This window comes from Echinops telfairi, unplaced genomic scaffold (assembly GCF_000313985.2).
Source record: "Echinops telfairi isolate 266 unplaced genomic scaffold, ASM31398v2 ScPeMD7_9;HRSCAF=40, whole genome shotgun sequence".
Classification (NCBI taxonomy): Eukaryota; Metazoa; Chordata; class Mammalia; order Afrosoricida; family Tenrecidae; genus Echinops; species Echinops telfairi.
This window is the reverse complement of record NW_022103906.1, coordinates 20460968-20478853: the sequence shown is the minus strand read 5'-3', so window position 1 is coordinate 20478853 and position 17886 is coordinate 20460968. Positions and strand designations below refer to the sequence as shown.

Here is a 17886-nt window from a genome sequence, read left to right as displayed (position 1 = left end):
GGGGGGGGGGTGCAGAGAATCATCAGTCTTTTTCCTCGAGTTTTTCTTATCAATGCAATTTTTAATTTTTTTAGATTTCTTCATGATAAGCTACCACAATCATCCTGTATCCTTTGAGAAAATGTATCGAGATTACGCCTTTGGAATTTCACAAATAAATATGCCATCACCTGATCGCTCTGCCTTGAACTTATCTGGCCCAGCAGATCTCTTCAGAAGCTACAGTTTAGATCCGACCTTCTCTGAAAGCACTCTAATAAGACAAGCATGTTCCTGAGAGAACATGTCTGAAGTCATCCACTGACCTCAGAGACATGTGTGAACCCATTTGGTTTAAAATGAACTCATGCATGTATGAACTAGAACCCTAATGGCAATACTTTTTGACTTACCCTTATATGGGTATTATCTATAAGTGTGGGTATATACATGTTTGTGTGTGCTGCACATATGTGCAATACACATGTACAATAAAATGTACAGGGGACACAGACCCAGTTACCTCCCAGACATCACCAAAGACCTCACAGGACTGGTTTACTGGGCTTGATGGCTTAAACTCAGTCTCCTGAAACAACAAAAACAACAAAATTCACTGCCACTGAGCCAATGCTGACTCATAGTGACCCCCTGTGGGTTTCCAAGACTGTCACTGTTTACCGGAGGAGAATACCCAGTCTTTTTCCCAAAGAGCTGCTGGTGGCTTTGAACTGCCAACCATGCCGATCACGCCCCAACGTGTAAGCACTATACCACCAGAGCCTACAAACTTACATCCTGCATCCTCGTACGTAAGTACTGGCTGACGTTTTTAAATTGTGTGAGTGGCCACCTTAAATATAACTATTGGTCTCTTTGTCTGGAGCACACGCAAAAGAAGGAAACCAAAGAGTCAAAGGACAGTCGCCAGGACTAACTGCCTACACAAACTGCACAGCTTCTTCGTTGTCCCGGAGACTAGAAAACGTGGGTGGTGCCCAGCTACCCGCACTGACTGCTCTGCTGTTCTGACCAAAGATAGGAATATGGAGAATGTGGACACATGGTAGAAAATGCCACTAATGCTGCTGTACAATATGTATACACATTGTTAAATGTATACCTACTTTGCTGTGTAAAGTTTCACCCAACACTCTGTAACATATTTTTTAAGTAAAATACAGATTTTCCCCTAGACTTTTAAGAAGCATTGTAGCTCCACCAATACCTTGATTTTAGCCCATTGTGACTGATTTGGGACCACTAAGCTCAAGAACTGTAAGATAATAGATGAGTTTTTATAAACCACAATGTTTGTGGCGATCAGTTAAAGTAGCTACAGAAAATACATTGAAAATTACACCACCATCCACCTGTTCCCCCAAACTGCCTTGGCTCTCCCAGCCCACCATCCCTAATTCATACCTTTCTCAAATCTTATCTAGCTAGATTGCTGTAGCCTCAAAATGTACTCCCACGCTTCCAGTCTGGTTCACCCATTCAAACAGATCCACTCGCTTCTATTAAGGGGATTTTTCTAAAATATTGACCTGGCCAGGTCATTATCTTCCTAAATGCTTAATTGCTCTGGTCTGCTATACATGAAGTAAATTGCCTTATCTTGATTTAAGAAGCCCTTTGATGTTTCTCCTCTGCTGCGCCCTCCAGCCAGGGCTACAAGTCCTCGTCTTGCCTACTTGGGTTACACGCTTCTCTCCCTCTAAGCTGAAATATGTAACCCCTTGTCTCCATTCAGGGATACCTGCTCATTTGTCATCGACAACTATGATCCCAACCTTATTTGGTCGATAGCCCCCTTTTCCGAAAACAAAAATGAAAAAATGATTACTCAGTGGGCTCCCTGTCAATCATAGACTTTTGTACTAGATACCCCATACTCCAAGATCAAGTTTAGATATCTGCCTTTGCAGCCCCGCAGGATAGCCCTAGCTCTCCACAGGAGGTGGCATTGTCCACATGGTGCCCTTCTCTTCCACATGGGGTCTGTGTGCCTTTCTCTCTAACCAAGACTGCGTGCTTCCCTCTGTACCCTGCACTGTGTGCCATTGCTTTGCACTATGTCCGCAAAGTGCTACCCCTCGTTCCAATGTTTGAATAGGCTTTCCTCACTCGGGGAAGTCCTACTTAGATGGCAGCACACACCTCAGGTGCCTCCTCCTCCTGAAAGTTCTCCCATAAGCTCTCCCACCCTTGTCACCAATGAGTTCAGCTGGCCATCCTCTGCACACTCATGATACACTTTTCTATCTCTAGCAAAACATGTATCAGCCCCATGTCCATGATGTCTTCACTCGCCTAGACCTTCCATTAGATTGTATTCACTCAAGCTAAAATGATGTCTTTCATCTCCTCCCTCAATGCCCGGCACAGCGTCTGATATTGAAGAGACCCCAAGCTTACTGAATTCAGTTCTAGGGGAACTTTATCCATTCAATCGACTATTGCATCTCAGGCACTCGCTACCTACATAAATTGTGGGCTGGGCAAATATGCTTAAGATATCTGCTTTTTCTACAATGTCTGTCATTAGTCACTCTTGAGACTGTAAGTGACCAATAGGCAGTAAGTAGTCCCTAACTAGACTACAATGGCTTCTAGAGACCCAGAGAAAGAATCAATACGTGGAAGAAAAGGAAAGGGTTTGGGTTAGTGGACGTTTCCTAGGACCAGATCACGGAGTCTAAATGAAACTGCCACTCTAGAAGCCAAGGGCTCCCACAACTTCAAGAAACACCTAACGGCTGGACCTGATACCAGCGTGCCCTTGTTCAAGCTGTTTCTCATTCTCACAAGCTTCCAAGGACGCTTCAAGTTTCCTGAGCATATTGAGCATGGCGGAGAGAAGGGATCATGAACACTCCCGGGAAGCAGAAGAAAACAAAGTAAATCACACTACATGAGTCAGTGTCTAAGGGAGGGTTTTTATCATTAGGTATTCAGTTCCTAATAATTTGATGTAATCCAAATCCAGAGGCTAAGTGCTGCCATGATGAATAAGACAGCAGGCTACATGTTACTTCAAGGTCAACTGTTGTTCAGGAAATATGGGAAACGACTGTGCTCCTTGACCCTCTCAAAGGAAATGCTAAAGCAAAGTTACACAAATGAAAATAAGGGTGAGTCAGAACATTTTACTCCATAAATAACAAAAATGGATAGAGGCTGACTTGTCACTGAACAATTTATATAAATACAGTCACATAACCCTGATTTTAGTATATAAAGTAGATGATCAAAAGATTTCACTTAAAGTTATTCATTGCTACCGCTTACCTCTTCACTGTTTTAATAGATTTTAAAAGCTGTGTCCATGCCAGACATCCCATTGCAAACCTGCACTGATGAAGAATGTGGGCCAAGCTATTTCTTCTGCCAAGATTCAAATGCTTATTACTGAATTTCTCAAAGTAGACTTAGTTAAGAGTTTGACATCTACAAAAAATTATAAATGCAGAATCATTGAAAGAGTTTCTTTTCAATTTAACCGCTTATAAACCATAGCTATATCACTAAATAAGTTGTATTATATTAAGTGTATTATACAAATTAAAAGTTTGTAAAAACTAAACCAAAGTGCATGCAAATATTAATGATAAATGGGTACCACATAAAACCACACATAAATGATTATGGATATGGAATAAAGATCAGGGATTAGAATGAATTAATTAATTGCCCTGCAAGTTACATAGAAAATTAATTTAGGATAAACATTGACAAAGATAAAGTCATTTAAAATATTTATTTTTTAGTGCTTTAGTAACAAAGTCGCAAAACCAATATTCGTCTGAGAAAATACTAACACAAAAGAATGCAAAGTGTAAGTATTGAATTCTTTAACAACACATAGATATTGGAAAATTACTTTTTAATCCTTTTGTGCAGTAAACTATGTAGTGCCCACCTATCTTTTCTGCCTCTGGGTATTAGTGGGAACGAGATATCCCACTTTAGTGCATGCTGCCATCTGGTGGAAGACTGAATAACTACATGTCTCCAAAGAAACTTCAGTCCCATTATTTTATAACTGTGGGGCATGTTGCTGCTCTTTAATCCCTGGTGGTGTAGTGGTTACCCGTTGGGCTGCGATCTGCGTGGCTGACAGTTCAAAACCACCAGAAGCTCCTCTGGAGAAAGACTAGGCTTTCTACTCCCATAAACAGTTACAGTCTCGGAAACCCATAAAGGTTCACTGAGTCCACATTGACTGCATGGCAGTGAGAGTGCCTTTATGCATCAATTGACTTTCCTTCAGCTGATAATAATGATAGTATGCACTGCATAGGTTGTTATGACGACTAAATTAGATAAACCAGAAAAGTCTTAGCACATAGTAAGCACTCAACAAATACTACTTACAGTTCCTGATGTCATCAATATTTGCCTTCTTTTATTTTTTCATATTTATTTATCCAGACTATATTTTATACCTTATTAAAAGAGTTCTATTTTTACTGCCAATACTGTTGTCCAAGATATGGGTTGTCCAAATCTGGTCCTGATTCATCACTTACACATGAAGACCTTGAACAAATCCCTTACTTCATTTCGTCACCTATAAAATGGAAACAATGTGTGCACTGCCCTGCCCACCCCTGGTATTCAGGTCTGGCAACTTAATGGACTTTTGTTTTATTTTTATTCTGTCTTGGTTTATCTTCTTTAATGTAAAGCATTGTCCATATGTAAACATGTTCACATGAAGATAGTGGTGGCTTTTTCTGATGATGATAGTGATGATGGCCTTGTGATTCAAAATACTACTAAGTGCAGAGGAATACATTGCTGGACCAAACTAGGCAGGATGACATGTCACCACTTCTGGGCCAACCACCTATCTCAACGTCACCATGAAAATCTTCTCAATCAGCAAAAGAGAGAAGGAGACAAAACAGAAAGAGAGGAGACAGGAATTAATACTGAATCCAATTAGATTTTCTTGATTCACTGTAGTTGTTAATTTGGCATTCTTAATGTAAAGCACTTTTGAAATATATCTTCAATGTGCATAACTTATGTCAAATATGCCACCTTCCTTCCTCTAAAGATATCAAAGGACATATTCAGATAATTTCTTAAACAAAGCAGGACATGATAGCATACAAAGAGCTAGATCTCATCTACATTTAAATTTCAAAGGAAACCACCAAAAATACTTCATTAACTCTTACTTTACCTTTCCAAAACTCTACACTAAGCGCGTAGTAATTTTGAAGAAAAATGTAAATGGAGTCTTTTAAAATATATTATGTTCTTGGTTATGTACATGAAAAGAGGTAGCTCTGACAATAACCCGTTTTTAGAGAAGCACTATGAAAGAATACTGCTTTTCAGAAGCATCAAGATTATGAAAACCCAATCTGATTATGGGGCAATGAGATTTAATTACTAGGTAGATCATCTTCCTTCACTCTTTCAGCTCCCTGGGTTGAGCTACCTTCAGAAATTTGGTCCAAAGTTAATAGATCATTAATCTGCTCTTTAATCTGATCATTAATACAAAACTCGTTTTAATTAAGAGTTTCTGATTAGAGAATTGTGTCCCTTGCTAAGTCAGGTCTTGGTAAGCTTGGGATCAAGTACACTATGAATATAACGGGGCCGTACTGATGCATAGGGATGTGCAATGCAGTGTTTTAAAAACCCAAGTGCATATGATCAGGATCGGCAGCTTTGTTACTAAAGCCACCGTGTCCAATTAAAAGTATGCTGAAAATTAATACAGGAGTAATGTTTTCATATGTATCCACTGAACTTTATTTTTAGAATCACTTTTAATGGGGCTATATTAATTTTGGTTTGTTTATTAATTCTAAGTCTTCTCCCACTGGCTTTCACAGGACTGATTCACAGTAGTAGGGTAAAGGCATTACACAGCACAAAAAAAGTTGGGGGGGGTTCTATAAGCAATGTTAAAGCTAAAAGTGAAAGCCTTCCCCATAAAATACGAAATCTCCACATACTGAATTTCAGAACTGATTAAGTTTATGTTTTGGACAAAATTAAGATGCATGTTTTAAATTTTCTAAATACTTGACTTTTTGTGAAAACAGCAATGGATAGAAAAATAAGGCAATATTTAATTAGTGAAATATTTGACAAGAGAAACAAGTCCAATTTTGGTGACTTAATGTCTGAAAAGAGACATCATAGTTCAGGTGGACTCCTTTTAATGAAAGGCAGGAGGGAAACTCATACCCGTTTTTCTGACAAGAAACAGCCTTTTTCCCCTGAGGATATTTTTATTTTACTTTTAACATCTGAAACAAAAAAGAAAGACTATAGGTCTAAAACTGCTTCTAACATTTGTCCTTCCAGGGCGTAAGCAGAAGTAAGTATTACAGTTTGCTTTCTCCTTTCATCCCCACTCTGTGGGAGACAGTTCCCAGTTTCCTGCGTCCATAGTCCCTTAAATAATTAGCAGAAGAAATCTTATAAAAGGTTCTTCACCACGAGTTCTAGAATCAGGTATTGGCAAGAGGATCAGATTCAAGACATCACAGTAGGTCAGGAGAGAGGAGAGAGGACTTCAGCTTGGATAGATGCAGTCTGCCCATTTGATACTCCCTCCCTCTCACAGTTTCTTCCTCCCTGCCCAGTGCCTACATCCCATTTTCCTCATATCTGTAAAAATCTGAAAGGGGGAAATGACATTCTTTAAAAGTAGAAATGGGCACAAGCCACCCCTAGCCCCGATAAAATAATTTAAAAAGAAAAAAGTAGAAATGGAAGGAAATAGATGAAACAGGAGAAAAAATGCCCAGTTCTTTATTTTTCAATCTTTGCCAAATAAATAAACTCCTCATGCAAGGAATTCTCTCATTATTATTATATAAAGCCCTAAGGAAACTCAGAATAGCTCTAGCTAAACTATAAATTTGACACTTGCACTTTATCTACTGAAAGACCACAAAGAATGGAGCATGCCGTGTATTTCTATAATGTAATGCAAATCAGACTCTAGCTTGTAAAAACACCAATCGAGAAATTATTTCATTAAAAATATCTTACATCTAAATATTATATGGTATAATGCCCCTGTTGAGATTAAATTGCAAATGTATCATAACCAACCTGAGCTCCATCAGTGCAGTGTTGTAAATGAAGATAAATCCCCAGGCTTATTTCTTCTCTTGTTATTTTTTTCTGTAGCCATATTGTTGTTGGGGTAAAAAATGCAAAAACTTGCCTTCCTTTCTATGAAAAAAAAATAATAATGTAATGAATGTTCTTTAGAAACGAGACAAAAAGAGAAATCATCTGTTATATATTTTTATATCTAAAAAAACTTTTCAGACTAAGATCACTGATGATGATAACCTTCAAGTCACCTTCAAGGAAAGAGCTAAGCGAGTCTACCCCAAAATACAATATTTTGCTAAATGTGGAATAGAAGTAAACATGTTTTAAGCCACCGGAACTTTTTCTCCATAGTAAAGTGACAGTTCTATGTTCTCTGCATCGTTCTGCGGTACCCACACTAAACCCTAATACTTCAGGACATGAAAGTGCAATTTTAAGCTACAGGCAATAGGTTTAGGCTTAGCAGGGGATCATTATTTTATTTGTATGCAATGCTTACCTCTTCTGTAACCAATTGGAAGCTCACCAGTTTCTGAGCTAGTTTAGATACAAGGCAAAACAGGCTCATTCTGAAGTTAGAACATATGTTTCCTTGTAAATGTCTCACTGCAGAATCATACTCATCATTTTCAAAGCCCTGAAGAAAAATCCCTTAGCAGAAACCTGCCAGCAAACTATGTGCTCCCATTGCAGACTTCCTGAGCATGTGCAACAAGAAACTGACAAGGGGTTTCAATATTTCAATAAAAGCAAGTCATCATCATAACTAAGATATAATAACTTGTCGTTTTCTTTTTGCAAATGGTTCCTCAGGGCACAATCAGTATCTGGCCCTAACTAGAGGATGTTCTGCAGAATCCAACAATGGGCAGCCCTTTACTGAAGTCAGGCTCTTTTCTTTCTCTCTTCCTCTATTTATTCATCGGAAATCAGAAAGTCCTGTTTCTCTACCATATTCATCCATCAGTCCCCTCACTATCAGCTGTCTCTGTCTACAGTTGGAGAAGTGGGCTCTCCTTCCCTGGAAGGTAAACTCAGCGAACGGAAACATCCTCCCTTCGCCCACACACCCTGCAATGCTGCAATTTCATGCTCAGGAACCAAAATTCACTCACTAAATTAACCCCTTCTGTTTTAAAATGCCAGAAAGCCCTCTCACCAGAAAGGCGGGGTTTCTGGAAGGACTCACTAATTGTTCCATTAAAACAGTAACTGTGGAAAGCATGCTATGAAAAGAAGTTATTTAAGTCACAGCCTACTTTTCATACGCAGTGGTTGCTTCTGGGCCACAGCTTTTCACAAGGGCCTGTGGCCCCAGCAAGCACTGTCTTCAGCCCGGCATTCTGTTCTAGACTTTTCCTTGCAGTGTCCTGAACTGTCTTTACCCTGAATTACTCTCAAAGCACAATCCAAAATAAACTGGAGAGCAGGAAGTCTGTGCAGATGCTTTGTTTAAACAACTACGTTTAAAGATAGTCATCCCTGATTCCAGGTCAGTCCTTCAAACCTCAATGAGAGAATATATTACATTTATGAGGAAGGGAAACTATCTGGTTTGAGTCAAGCTTGCCTTGGGATGTGTCTTTTGGGCAACTTTTTAATTAATTCAGACACCGCTCCAACCATTGCAGTTAAATATAGGCAATGCTGAGGTGAATGATAACAAGGCAATTATTAGTGGTCCAACTTAAGCCTCTGGATCTATGGTCCCAGCAGACTTCAAGTTCGCTTTTCCGAGGAATATTTGACCTTCAAATATCAGATCCTGTATATTTGATTCCCTGGATTCATAACATCTGAGAAAATTCAAATTGGGCTCTAAGCACATTATTTCTGTTGATTGTTTGTAATGAGTTTCGGCTGTTTTCAGGACCTGCAACCTCTTCACTGCGCCAACTCTGCATTGCAGAGAACTCTCTGACTGCGGTCCCAGCGTGACTCCTGCAAACACAAAACATGACTACAAACAGGCTTACAAAGTGACAGTGGAGGAAATCCCGCTCCCCAGCAGACAAAGCAGAGTGACAAGCCCCGAGGCAGCAGAACCCCCGGCACGCCGGCCAGGGCGCTGTCCTTGGTGCTGCCGGCGCCGCCGCGAGGACAAACCCCTCCCTTACCTTCTGCCCCAGCGGAAGCGTCGGGCGTCCCCCAAACGTTAAGCAGAACGTAACCCCGGATCCCACTTTTAATACAAATAACTAGCCCCGGCTCCCTTCTTTGTCCTCTTCCCCAAGCTTTCCGGCTTCCCATTCCTCAGCCCCCGCCCTCCCCCTCCTCTTTCTAGGCCCAACTCCTTAGCGCTCCTCTGCTGCCGCCCGGACTGGGGGGAGGGAAGGAGGCCTGGGGGCGGGGAGAGTTGGGGGAAGGGATTAGAAGGACGGAGGGGGGAGGGGATCCGAGAAGAAGGGGAGCAGAAACAGGTATGAAGATAAAGGGTCCAGGAGAAGGGACTAAGGGACAGATGGGGTGAGTGGACCTGAGAAAGATTACAAGTGGGATCGAAGAAGCGCCTATCAGGTTGGTGGGGGGTGGAGGGGAGGAGAGATAATTGAGCACAGAAGATGGGGACAGAAAGAAATAAAGTAGTGGAGAAAGTGTAAGAGAGTGTCGCTGGCAGAGAAAAAGAAAAGAAAATCAGGAGACTAGGGGGTCCGGAGAAGGACTGGCCGACCGACCGACCAGACAAAGAAAGGGCGTTGGTGGACATTCACACCTAGAGTGGAAAAACGCTCTCGGAAGGCGACGGGGCCCCGGGAGAGAGGGTCTGCGGGGCCACAAGTGATGCGGGACTGAAAGGGGGGCCCGGCCGCAGAGTCTGGGGTCCGCGGGGGCGCGGGGCCACGGGCCGCAGGAGCTGAATCACTGCGACGCCTTGGCCCCCACCCCCACCCCCTATCCCGGAGTGCCGGCAGTCTCCGCCCCCTCGGCCGCCGCCTCCACGGGGCGGGGCCCTGGCCCGGGACCAGGCGCCGCGGCTATAAAGGGGCTGCGGCGGGGCCGGCAGAGCGCTGTGACAGCCACGCACCCCAAAGGCCTCCAGGATGAGCTACACGTTGGACTCGCTGGGCAACCCGTCCGCCTACCGGCGGGTCACCGAGACCCGCTCCAGCTTCAGCCGCGTGAGCGGTTCCCCGTCCAGCGGCTTCCGTTCTCAGTCCTGGTCCCGCGGCTCACCCAGCACCGTGTCCTCGTCGTACAAGCGCAGCGCGCTCGCCCCGCGCCTCGCCTACAGCTCCGCGCTGCTCAGCTCGGCCGAGAGCAGCCTCGACTTCAGCCAGTCCTCGTCCCTGCTCAACGGCGGCTCGGGACACAGCGGCGACTTCAAGCTGGCCCGCTCCAATGAGAAGGAGCAGCTGCAGGGGCTGAACGACCGCTTTGCGGGCTACATCGAGAAGGTGCACTACCTGGAACAGCAGAACAAGGAGATCGAGGCAGAGATCCAGGCGCTGCGGCAGAAGCAAGCCTCGCACGCCCAGCTGGGCGACGCGTACGACCAGGAGATCCGCGAGCTGCGAGCCACCCTGGAGATGGTGAACCACGAGAAGGCGCAGGTGCAGCTGGACTCCGACCACCTGGAGGAGGACATCCACCGGCTGAAGGAGCGCTTCGAGGAGGAGGCGCGGCTGCGCGACGACACGGAGGCCGCCATCCGCGCCCTGCGCAAAGACATCGAGGAGTCGTCGCTGGTCAAGGTGGAGCTGGACAAGAAGGTGCAGTCGTTGCAGGACGAGGTCGCCTTCCTGCGCAGCAATCACGAGGAGGAGGTGGCCGACCTGCTGGCCCAGATCCAGGGGTCGCACATCACCGTGGAGCGCAAAGACTACCTGAAGACAGACATCTCGTCGGCGCTAAAAGAGATCCGCTCCCAGCTCGAGTGCCACTCGGACCAGAACATGCACCAGGCGGAAGAATGGTTCAAGTGCCGCTACGCGAAGCTCACCGAGGCGGCCGAGCAAAACAAGGAGGCCATCCGCTCGGCCAAGGAAGAGATCGCTGAGTACCGCCGTCAGCTCCAGTCCAAGAGCATCGAGCTCGAATCGGTACGTGGCACCAAGGAGTCCCTGGAGAGGCAGCTCAGCGACATCGAGGAGCGCCACAACCACGACCTGAGCAGCTACCAGGTAGGAAACCGCGGCTGCATGGCCAGACTGCGCCAGCGCCAGCGCCGCGCGTCCCCGACCCTCCCGCGCGCGCCCCGAAGTCCTCTCCGCCGCGCACCCTGGTGGCGGCCGGCCAGTACTCCCGCGCGCCGCAGACCTTGCGGAGTTCCTGCAAAGTGTCCCCGGCCTTCCCAACTCCGTCTACCACCCGCCCCCTCGTACTTTGGTCACAGCTGGCTAAGCGTTCCCACTTTTTGCGAAAACGTAATTCCTAGTTTTGCGCCCTTGCGCTTCAGGTAGTTAATAAGGCAGAGATTTTAGCACAAATTCTGGCAGCTATTTGCAGCCGTGACCCAAAGCACACGCGATTCAGGCTTCAACGGATAGCATCTCAGAGGCACCGGCCAACTCAGTAGTGGGATTTCCCCTGTGCACTTTTGCTCCCTGTTAGGGCTTATTCTAGGTCTCCCCGTGAGGTGCTCAATATCGTTCTTGATCTCGTTAATTTGCAGATCCCTTAGACTGACTCAATGGATTTCTTTATTAATGTACGGGCGTGGTCCCAGAAAGGTGCTGTGCCGGAAGGAGGGAAGGGAGCAGGGGACGACAGGGACAGCAAATGATCTGTAAAGGCAATGGCTAATTGGGATGATGACCCTGTGTCTGTTTCAGGACACCATCCAGCAGTTGGAAAATGAGCTTCGGGGCACAAAGTGGGAAATGGCTCGTCATTTGCGGGAATACCAGGATCTCCTCAATGTCAAGATGGCTCTGGATATCGAGATCGCCGCCTACAGGTATGGTACTCCCTGCAGACTCGGGAGGAAGACTCACCGCACTGCAGAGGCTGTGGGGACAGAGAGCCTTCAGCCGGTCAGTTAAAGCTGGCCGTTGGCAGCAGTCTTTGACCGGTGTCTGATTTTCTTCTTTTAACTACAGATGGACTAATCCAAAGCTTTAGAAATGTGATGGTGACACTTTTTACACAGCTTTTTTTAAAAAATGAACATCCGTTGAAATAAAGTGTGTGGACTACAGGGTGGGAGGGGGCTAGCTAATGGCAGTGCTGGTGTTTAAATTCTTGCGTTTTACCGAAAATTTTTTCCACATATCGGAATCAAAACCGCATTTCTGGTTTCCCTTCATCTTGTGCTTCCAGCTTTCCCAATTGTATTATTATGTCAAGGACAAGCACGGGGACACCCTAGTTCTCCGTTTCCCTTTTCTAGCTTACTATTGCCATCGTCTGTCTGAGGATACCAACTGATCAAATGCAATATAGGCATATTTCTTTTTATAGCTTTAGAAATAATCTTAGTATGATAGACTACAAGTATAAATTATATACCTAGAAAGTGTCACAGGAGTGTATGTGTATAGGGGGGGGGTGAGAAGAGGCAAGATTATACATCTACTAATTGATGTGGCCTTTATGTTGATTTAGATTCTAAGAAGATGATGCTTGATAAAGCAATTTTTGCACCATCAATAGGTAATTACAACATTACAGAGTAAGCTGAATAATTATGTTAAAGATGCTTTATGATTCTAATCACAGACCAATGTATAACTTGGCATATCCATAGTAATGTCAAGTAGAAGATGATGTAGGATACGTTTTGGAGTCTCCTTAATATTTTTGTAAGCATTTTCAGCAATTACATTTGCTTAAAAAATATTTCCCATCTATCCTGGAAGTCCAAAGGTTTAAGAAGGTGACTGAGCCTGTCTAGTCACAGGGCACATTAAAACATTTTTAAAAGGTACCCAATGGAGCACTGCAGCGCTGGGAGTGGTGGCTGGGCGTGGTTAGTGACTGCAGTAGGCAGTTGAATAAACAATCACTCCCTGTCCCTGGGTATGACTCAATAGACCCATGAAATGACAGCAGATGTCACACTGGCTCATCCTAGAATGAAGCTCAGAAGTCCCATTGAAATTTTAATTATGCCTGTCTTCTTTGATTGTTTCCTCAGGAAACTTCTGGAGGGTGAAGAGACCAGATTTAGCACATTTTCTGGAAGCATCCCTGGGCCTCTGTATACACACCGACAGCCCTCCGTCACAATAGCTAGTAAGATTCAGAAAACTAAGGTCGAAGCTCCCAAGCTCAAGGTCCAACACAAATTTGTTGAAGAGATCATAGAGGAAACCAAAGTCGAAGACGAGAAGTCAGAAATGGAAGAAGCCCTGGCCGCCATTGCAGAGGAGCGTGCTGCGGTGTCCATGAAAGAAGAGAAAGGAGAAGAGGAGGAGGTGGAAAAGGAAGAGGAACAAGAAGCCGAAGAAGAAGTTGTAGCTGCCAAACAGTCTCCAGTGAAAGCCACTGCACCCGAGATCAAAGGTGAGGAGGAAGGTGCAAAGGAGGAGGAAGAGGAGGAAGAGGAAGAAGAAGATGAGGGTGCTAAATCCGACCAAGCCGAAGAAGGAGGATCCGAAAAGGAAGGGTCCAGTGAGAAGGAGGAAGGTGAGCAGGAAGAAGAAGGAGAAACCGAAGCTGAAGGTGAGGGAGAGGAAGATGAAGCTAAAGAGGAAAAGAAAACGGAGAAAAAGAGTGAAGAAGTGGCCGCCAAAGAGGAGCCGCTGCCAGAAGCCAAGGTGGAAAAGGCAGAGAAAGCCAAGTCTCCAGCGCCCAAATCCCCCAGGGAAGAGGTGAAACCCGAAGTCGACGCTGTAGCTGGGAAAGCTGAGCAGAAAGAGGATGCAAAGAAAGTGAAGGAAGAAAAGAAGGAAGTGAAGGAGCCCCCCAAAGAAGAGAAGGTGGAGAAAAAGGAGGAGAAACCCAAAGAAGTGCCCGAGCAGAAGAAAGCGGACTCCCCAGTAAAGGAGGCCGTGGTGGCCGAGGTGGTGACGGTCACCAAAACCGTAAAGGTGAGCTTGGAGAAGGAGGCCACAGAGGAAGAGAAGCCACAGGCCCAGGAGAAGAGGAAGGCAGACGAGGAGGGAGGGAGCGAGGAGGAAGGAAGTGACTCCGGCTCTAAGGAATCCACCAAGGAAGATATAGCTATCAACGGGGAGGTGGGAGGCAAGGCAGAGGAGGAAACTACAGAGAAGGGCCGTGGGGGAGAAGACGAGAAAGGGGTCGTCACAAACGGGTTCGACTTGAGCCCAGCTGACGAGAAGAAAGGGGGTGATAAAAGTGAGGAGAAAGTTCTGGTGACCAAAAAGGTGGAGACGATCACCAGTGAGGGAGGAGATGGTGCTACCAAATACATCACCAAGTCTGTCACGGTCACTCAAAAGGTTGAGGAGCATGAGGAGACCTTTGAGGAGAAACTAGTGTCCACTAAAAAGGTGGAGAAAGTCACTTCACATGCCATAGTCAAGGAAGTCACCCAGAGCGACTAAGCTAGGAGTCCCGCTGCAAAAGGTTAAGCCATATGACAATTTCACAATGCATGTGATCGACAGCTTCAAAGCCGAACGGGTTCTCCCATGGGGGCTCCAGACGTTGTATTTCCCTTTGTGCAATAGGAGGGACCTGCATGCAAGCTCAGGGTGCTCCCTCCTCAGTCTTTGGGGGCTTCAAATGCATGATATCGTATGTACCTGGGGAATTTGCCAATTTCCTAAGCTGTTGGAAGGGGGGCACTCAGGGGGGAGGGGGATGTCTTGAGATGTATTATGCAAAGAACCAACTGAGCCAAAAATAATAAGTGAAACACAGAACTCTCTTAGCCTTAAGAAAGCTATATATGAATAATTATGTTTACCTCACTGGTGCATTTAAAATGGACTTTGTTCATGGGAGAACCTCGTTGACATGCAGAGTTCGCAACAATTCAACAATTGATGTCATAGCAGTACATGCTCAATAAAGGTCATATTGGAAACATACTCACTGGCGTGGTGTTGACGTCATTTCAACATAAATCCTCTTTTACTTCAAGCCCAACTGTCCCTGGGGTAAATAATTGGGTCACAGGATTATAAGTGACCCACACTTTTATCGCTATCTCACTGAAAGTGATACTTGGGGGGAAATAATTGTTGAAGACATTTTCAGGTGTCAAAATATTTAGTCCAAACTAAAACATTATACGTTTGCGGGGTGGGGAGAAATCAAATAAGAATATACGACGAGTGCATGGAAATCTTCGGTTTCCTGGTGTTTCATTTCCAATGCGGAACTCCAGGAACTTCAAAACAAGAAGAGGCAGTGAAGGAGTCATGACTTGCTCTTTGAACGCGAGACAGATAACAACGCTGGGGCATTCACTGCGTGTCCTGGCTGACATCACTGACATACCTAACATGAAAATGTGTGGTTCTGCCTCACCCCCCACCCACCCACCCCACCCACGCAAATGGGCTTCATTGATTCTTGTTTGTATTAATAGAGCATTATACCTTCAGTGTTTTTCTAACTGGAAGAAAAGGCCAAATATAAATGCAATACCTGGTTGGAAAGAGAAAACTGATATTGTCTGTCATAGGCAAGATGTATTTTTAGATAAGACCTGGTCTTGCCCCAGAAGATCCTTATGACCAAAAACATAGTAATATATTTATCCATTTCTTTCTTTATTTTTATTCATGGTATCAGGCTAAATCTAGAACTCTTGATATTTTAAAAAACATTCAGGATATTCCAATTTTAATTTCTAAATGTACCCGGGAGTTTTGGTTCATGGCAGTTTTTGTGATGATGTTTTCCAACCATTAGTCACTCGCTGGTCTTCAAAAGGCTTGCTCCAGGGCCCTGTCACTTGTAAAAATACAAAAAATGTTTTTCTTTAAGATAATTTATGTTCTACTTTAAATTCTTATCTTCTATCTGGAACCACAAAATCCACATCTAAAATGAAACAGGATTGTTTAAATATAACCCGTCAAATCTGATTCTGGCTAACTCCGGCAATGGAAAGGCCGGGCGAGTGAGTATGTGCTGGGAAGCACAGAGTCAGACAATCTGATCACCAGGCTGCCTTCTCAAGCGTGGAGCTCATTAAGCTGAAAAGTTTGCACCACTTAGGTGGAATGGTAGGCGCAGAGCACACACTTGCCAACACGTGAGCAGCCAAGGTAGATGCACCTTGATTGACAATCTGCCACCAAGATTGACTCCAATGATAGAAAAACAAATCCTGAAAGAAAAGGCAGGAGTTGTTATAAGAAGTAGGATAAAGGCTAAATTGATATACAAGTTGAATTTTTAAAGAGTATATTAAAAGTCCAATAAAAGTATCCATCTGTTTATCATCTCTTGACACCTTAAACCATCTCATTTTCCAGCACTTGAAACACAGCTTAGAAACGTGTGTTCACGCGCGCGCGTGCGTGCGTGGGTGCGTGGGTGCGTGCGTGTGCGTGGGTGTGTGATATACCATTTAAAAATGACAAGATCAGTCAGCAGGCCTATCAAGGCCAACATAGACCTATGTCCCTTCATCTTCTAACTTTCTAATCAGCAGTATACTTTCCTTTGCTGAACCAAAGGATTTTAGCAAAACTTCCATGTACTTGGGAAACAGATCCACTCTTTGCCTTCTTTAAGAATAATATAAAAACAAACTTTAATAAGCCACGCCAACATTTCCAAATGTATCAAATTGTCTGATTCACTTATTAAATCAGGAAATATGTAGGGCAAGAGTCTGGGGACACAATGGTCTTCTTGAATGTACTCATTCCGTTGTCAATGACAATTGCTGCACTACTGTTTAAAGAGATGAGAGACTGAAATACCGGTTTCTAAATGTGTTCAGTGATGAGAGCCTATCTTGTAATAAGTGCAAATCTCCACACTTGTAGGAAAGCGGAACCCTGTTCTCTGACTCCATCAATCGTTGCCTATCACTCCCATTAAACCAAGCAACAGAAAAGCAAAACAAAAAAACGTAAACCCAATTTGCCAGAAACCATTCGAATGACCCCGTAGGGCACTTTGGATTACTGACCACAAAGTCAGTGGTGCGAAACCACCCTCTGCTGCACTGCAGAAAGACGAGGCTTTCTATTCCCACAAAGATGTACGGCCTCGGAAAACCACAAAATCAGTTCCACTCTGCCCCATAGAGTCAGTCACGATGAATCAAAATCGGCGGTGAATTTGGGGTTTCGGAGGGCAGACAGAAACTGCCCCTGATGGTTTCCAGGAGGATCGTCTATCAGGGAGCAGATTGCCACAACTTTTGCCCACAAAGCATCTGGAGGATCCAGCAACCGACCTTGTGGTTAGCGCCCAGAGCTTAACCCACTGCACCACCAAGGCTCCTGAATTTATTCTCAACTTCCAGACATAAAGAAACGGAGACACAGAAAGTTTAAAGAAATTGTCTCTAGTTAGAATAGCAAATAGATACTACAACTCAGAGTGAACGCGGGTAATTTGGCTCTAGAACAGGTATCTTAACCCCGAAATTCTAAAGCCCTGAAAATCCTTCCAACACGGCAGTCTCCGTTCATAAGGAAACGGAGGGGCGGGCATTACTTTTCAGACTGAAAGAAAGAAAATAAAACTGTTACTCATCTTTCATTTGATATATTTACACATCCCTCCATATCTGAAAAATTGAAAGTGATACTCATTTATCTATGACAACATGTTTATATCACAAAGGGAAGAAGAGTAAAACACAAATACAAAAAGAGAGAGAAGAAGGGTTGGGGGGGTGGAGGGGAAAAATGAGGAGCTGATACCAAGGGCTCAAGTAGAAAGAAAATGTTTTGAAAAGGATGATGGCAACATGTGTACAAATGT

At 44.4% G+C, this 17886-nt stretch overlaps 1 protein-coding gene and 1 long non-coding RNA gene across 2 annotated transcripts; one reads left to right on the top strand and one right to left on the bottom strand.

Moving 5' to 3' along the window:
* Window positions 1–4159: 4159 nt before the first annotated feature.
* LOC123521316 lies at window positions 4160–11194 on the bottom strand. The gene is made up of 3 exons (XR_006679771.1): window positions 10488–11194; window positions 7075–7197; window positions 4160–4858 (listed from the first exon to the last, which is right to left on the bottom strand). It is a non-coding gene; the product is annotated as an uncharacterized LOC123521316 (long non-coding RNA).
* Window positions 10105–15020, top strand: NEFM (neurofilament medium chain). Its single transcript, XM_004707610.2, has 3 exons — window positions 10105–11204; window positions 11856–11980; window positions 13160–15020. The coding sequence occupies exons 1-3, from the start codon at window positions 10125–10127 to the stop codon at window positions 14529–14531; spliced, it is 2577 nt and encodes an 858-aa protein (XP_004707667.1). The 5' UTR covers window positions 10105–10124; the 3' UTR covers window positions 14532–15020.
* Window positions 15021–17886: the final 2866 nt, after the last annotated feature.

Bases quoted from the DNA above. Each gene is read 5' to 3' on its own strand.
- NEFM (XM_004707610.2), top strand. From the start codon at position 10,125: ATGAGCTACACGTTGGACTCGCTGGGCAACCCGTCCGCCTACCGGCGG. The intron at 11,205-11,855 runs GTAGGAAACCGC...TGTCTGTTTCAG, and splicing joins ACGACCTGAGCAGCTACCAG to GACACCATCCAGCAGTTGGA. The intron at 11,981-13,159 runs GTATGGTACTCC...TTGTTTCCTCAG, and splicing joins ATCGAGATCGCCGCCTACAG to GAAACTTCTGGAGGGTGAAG.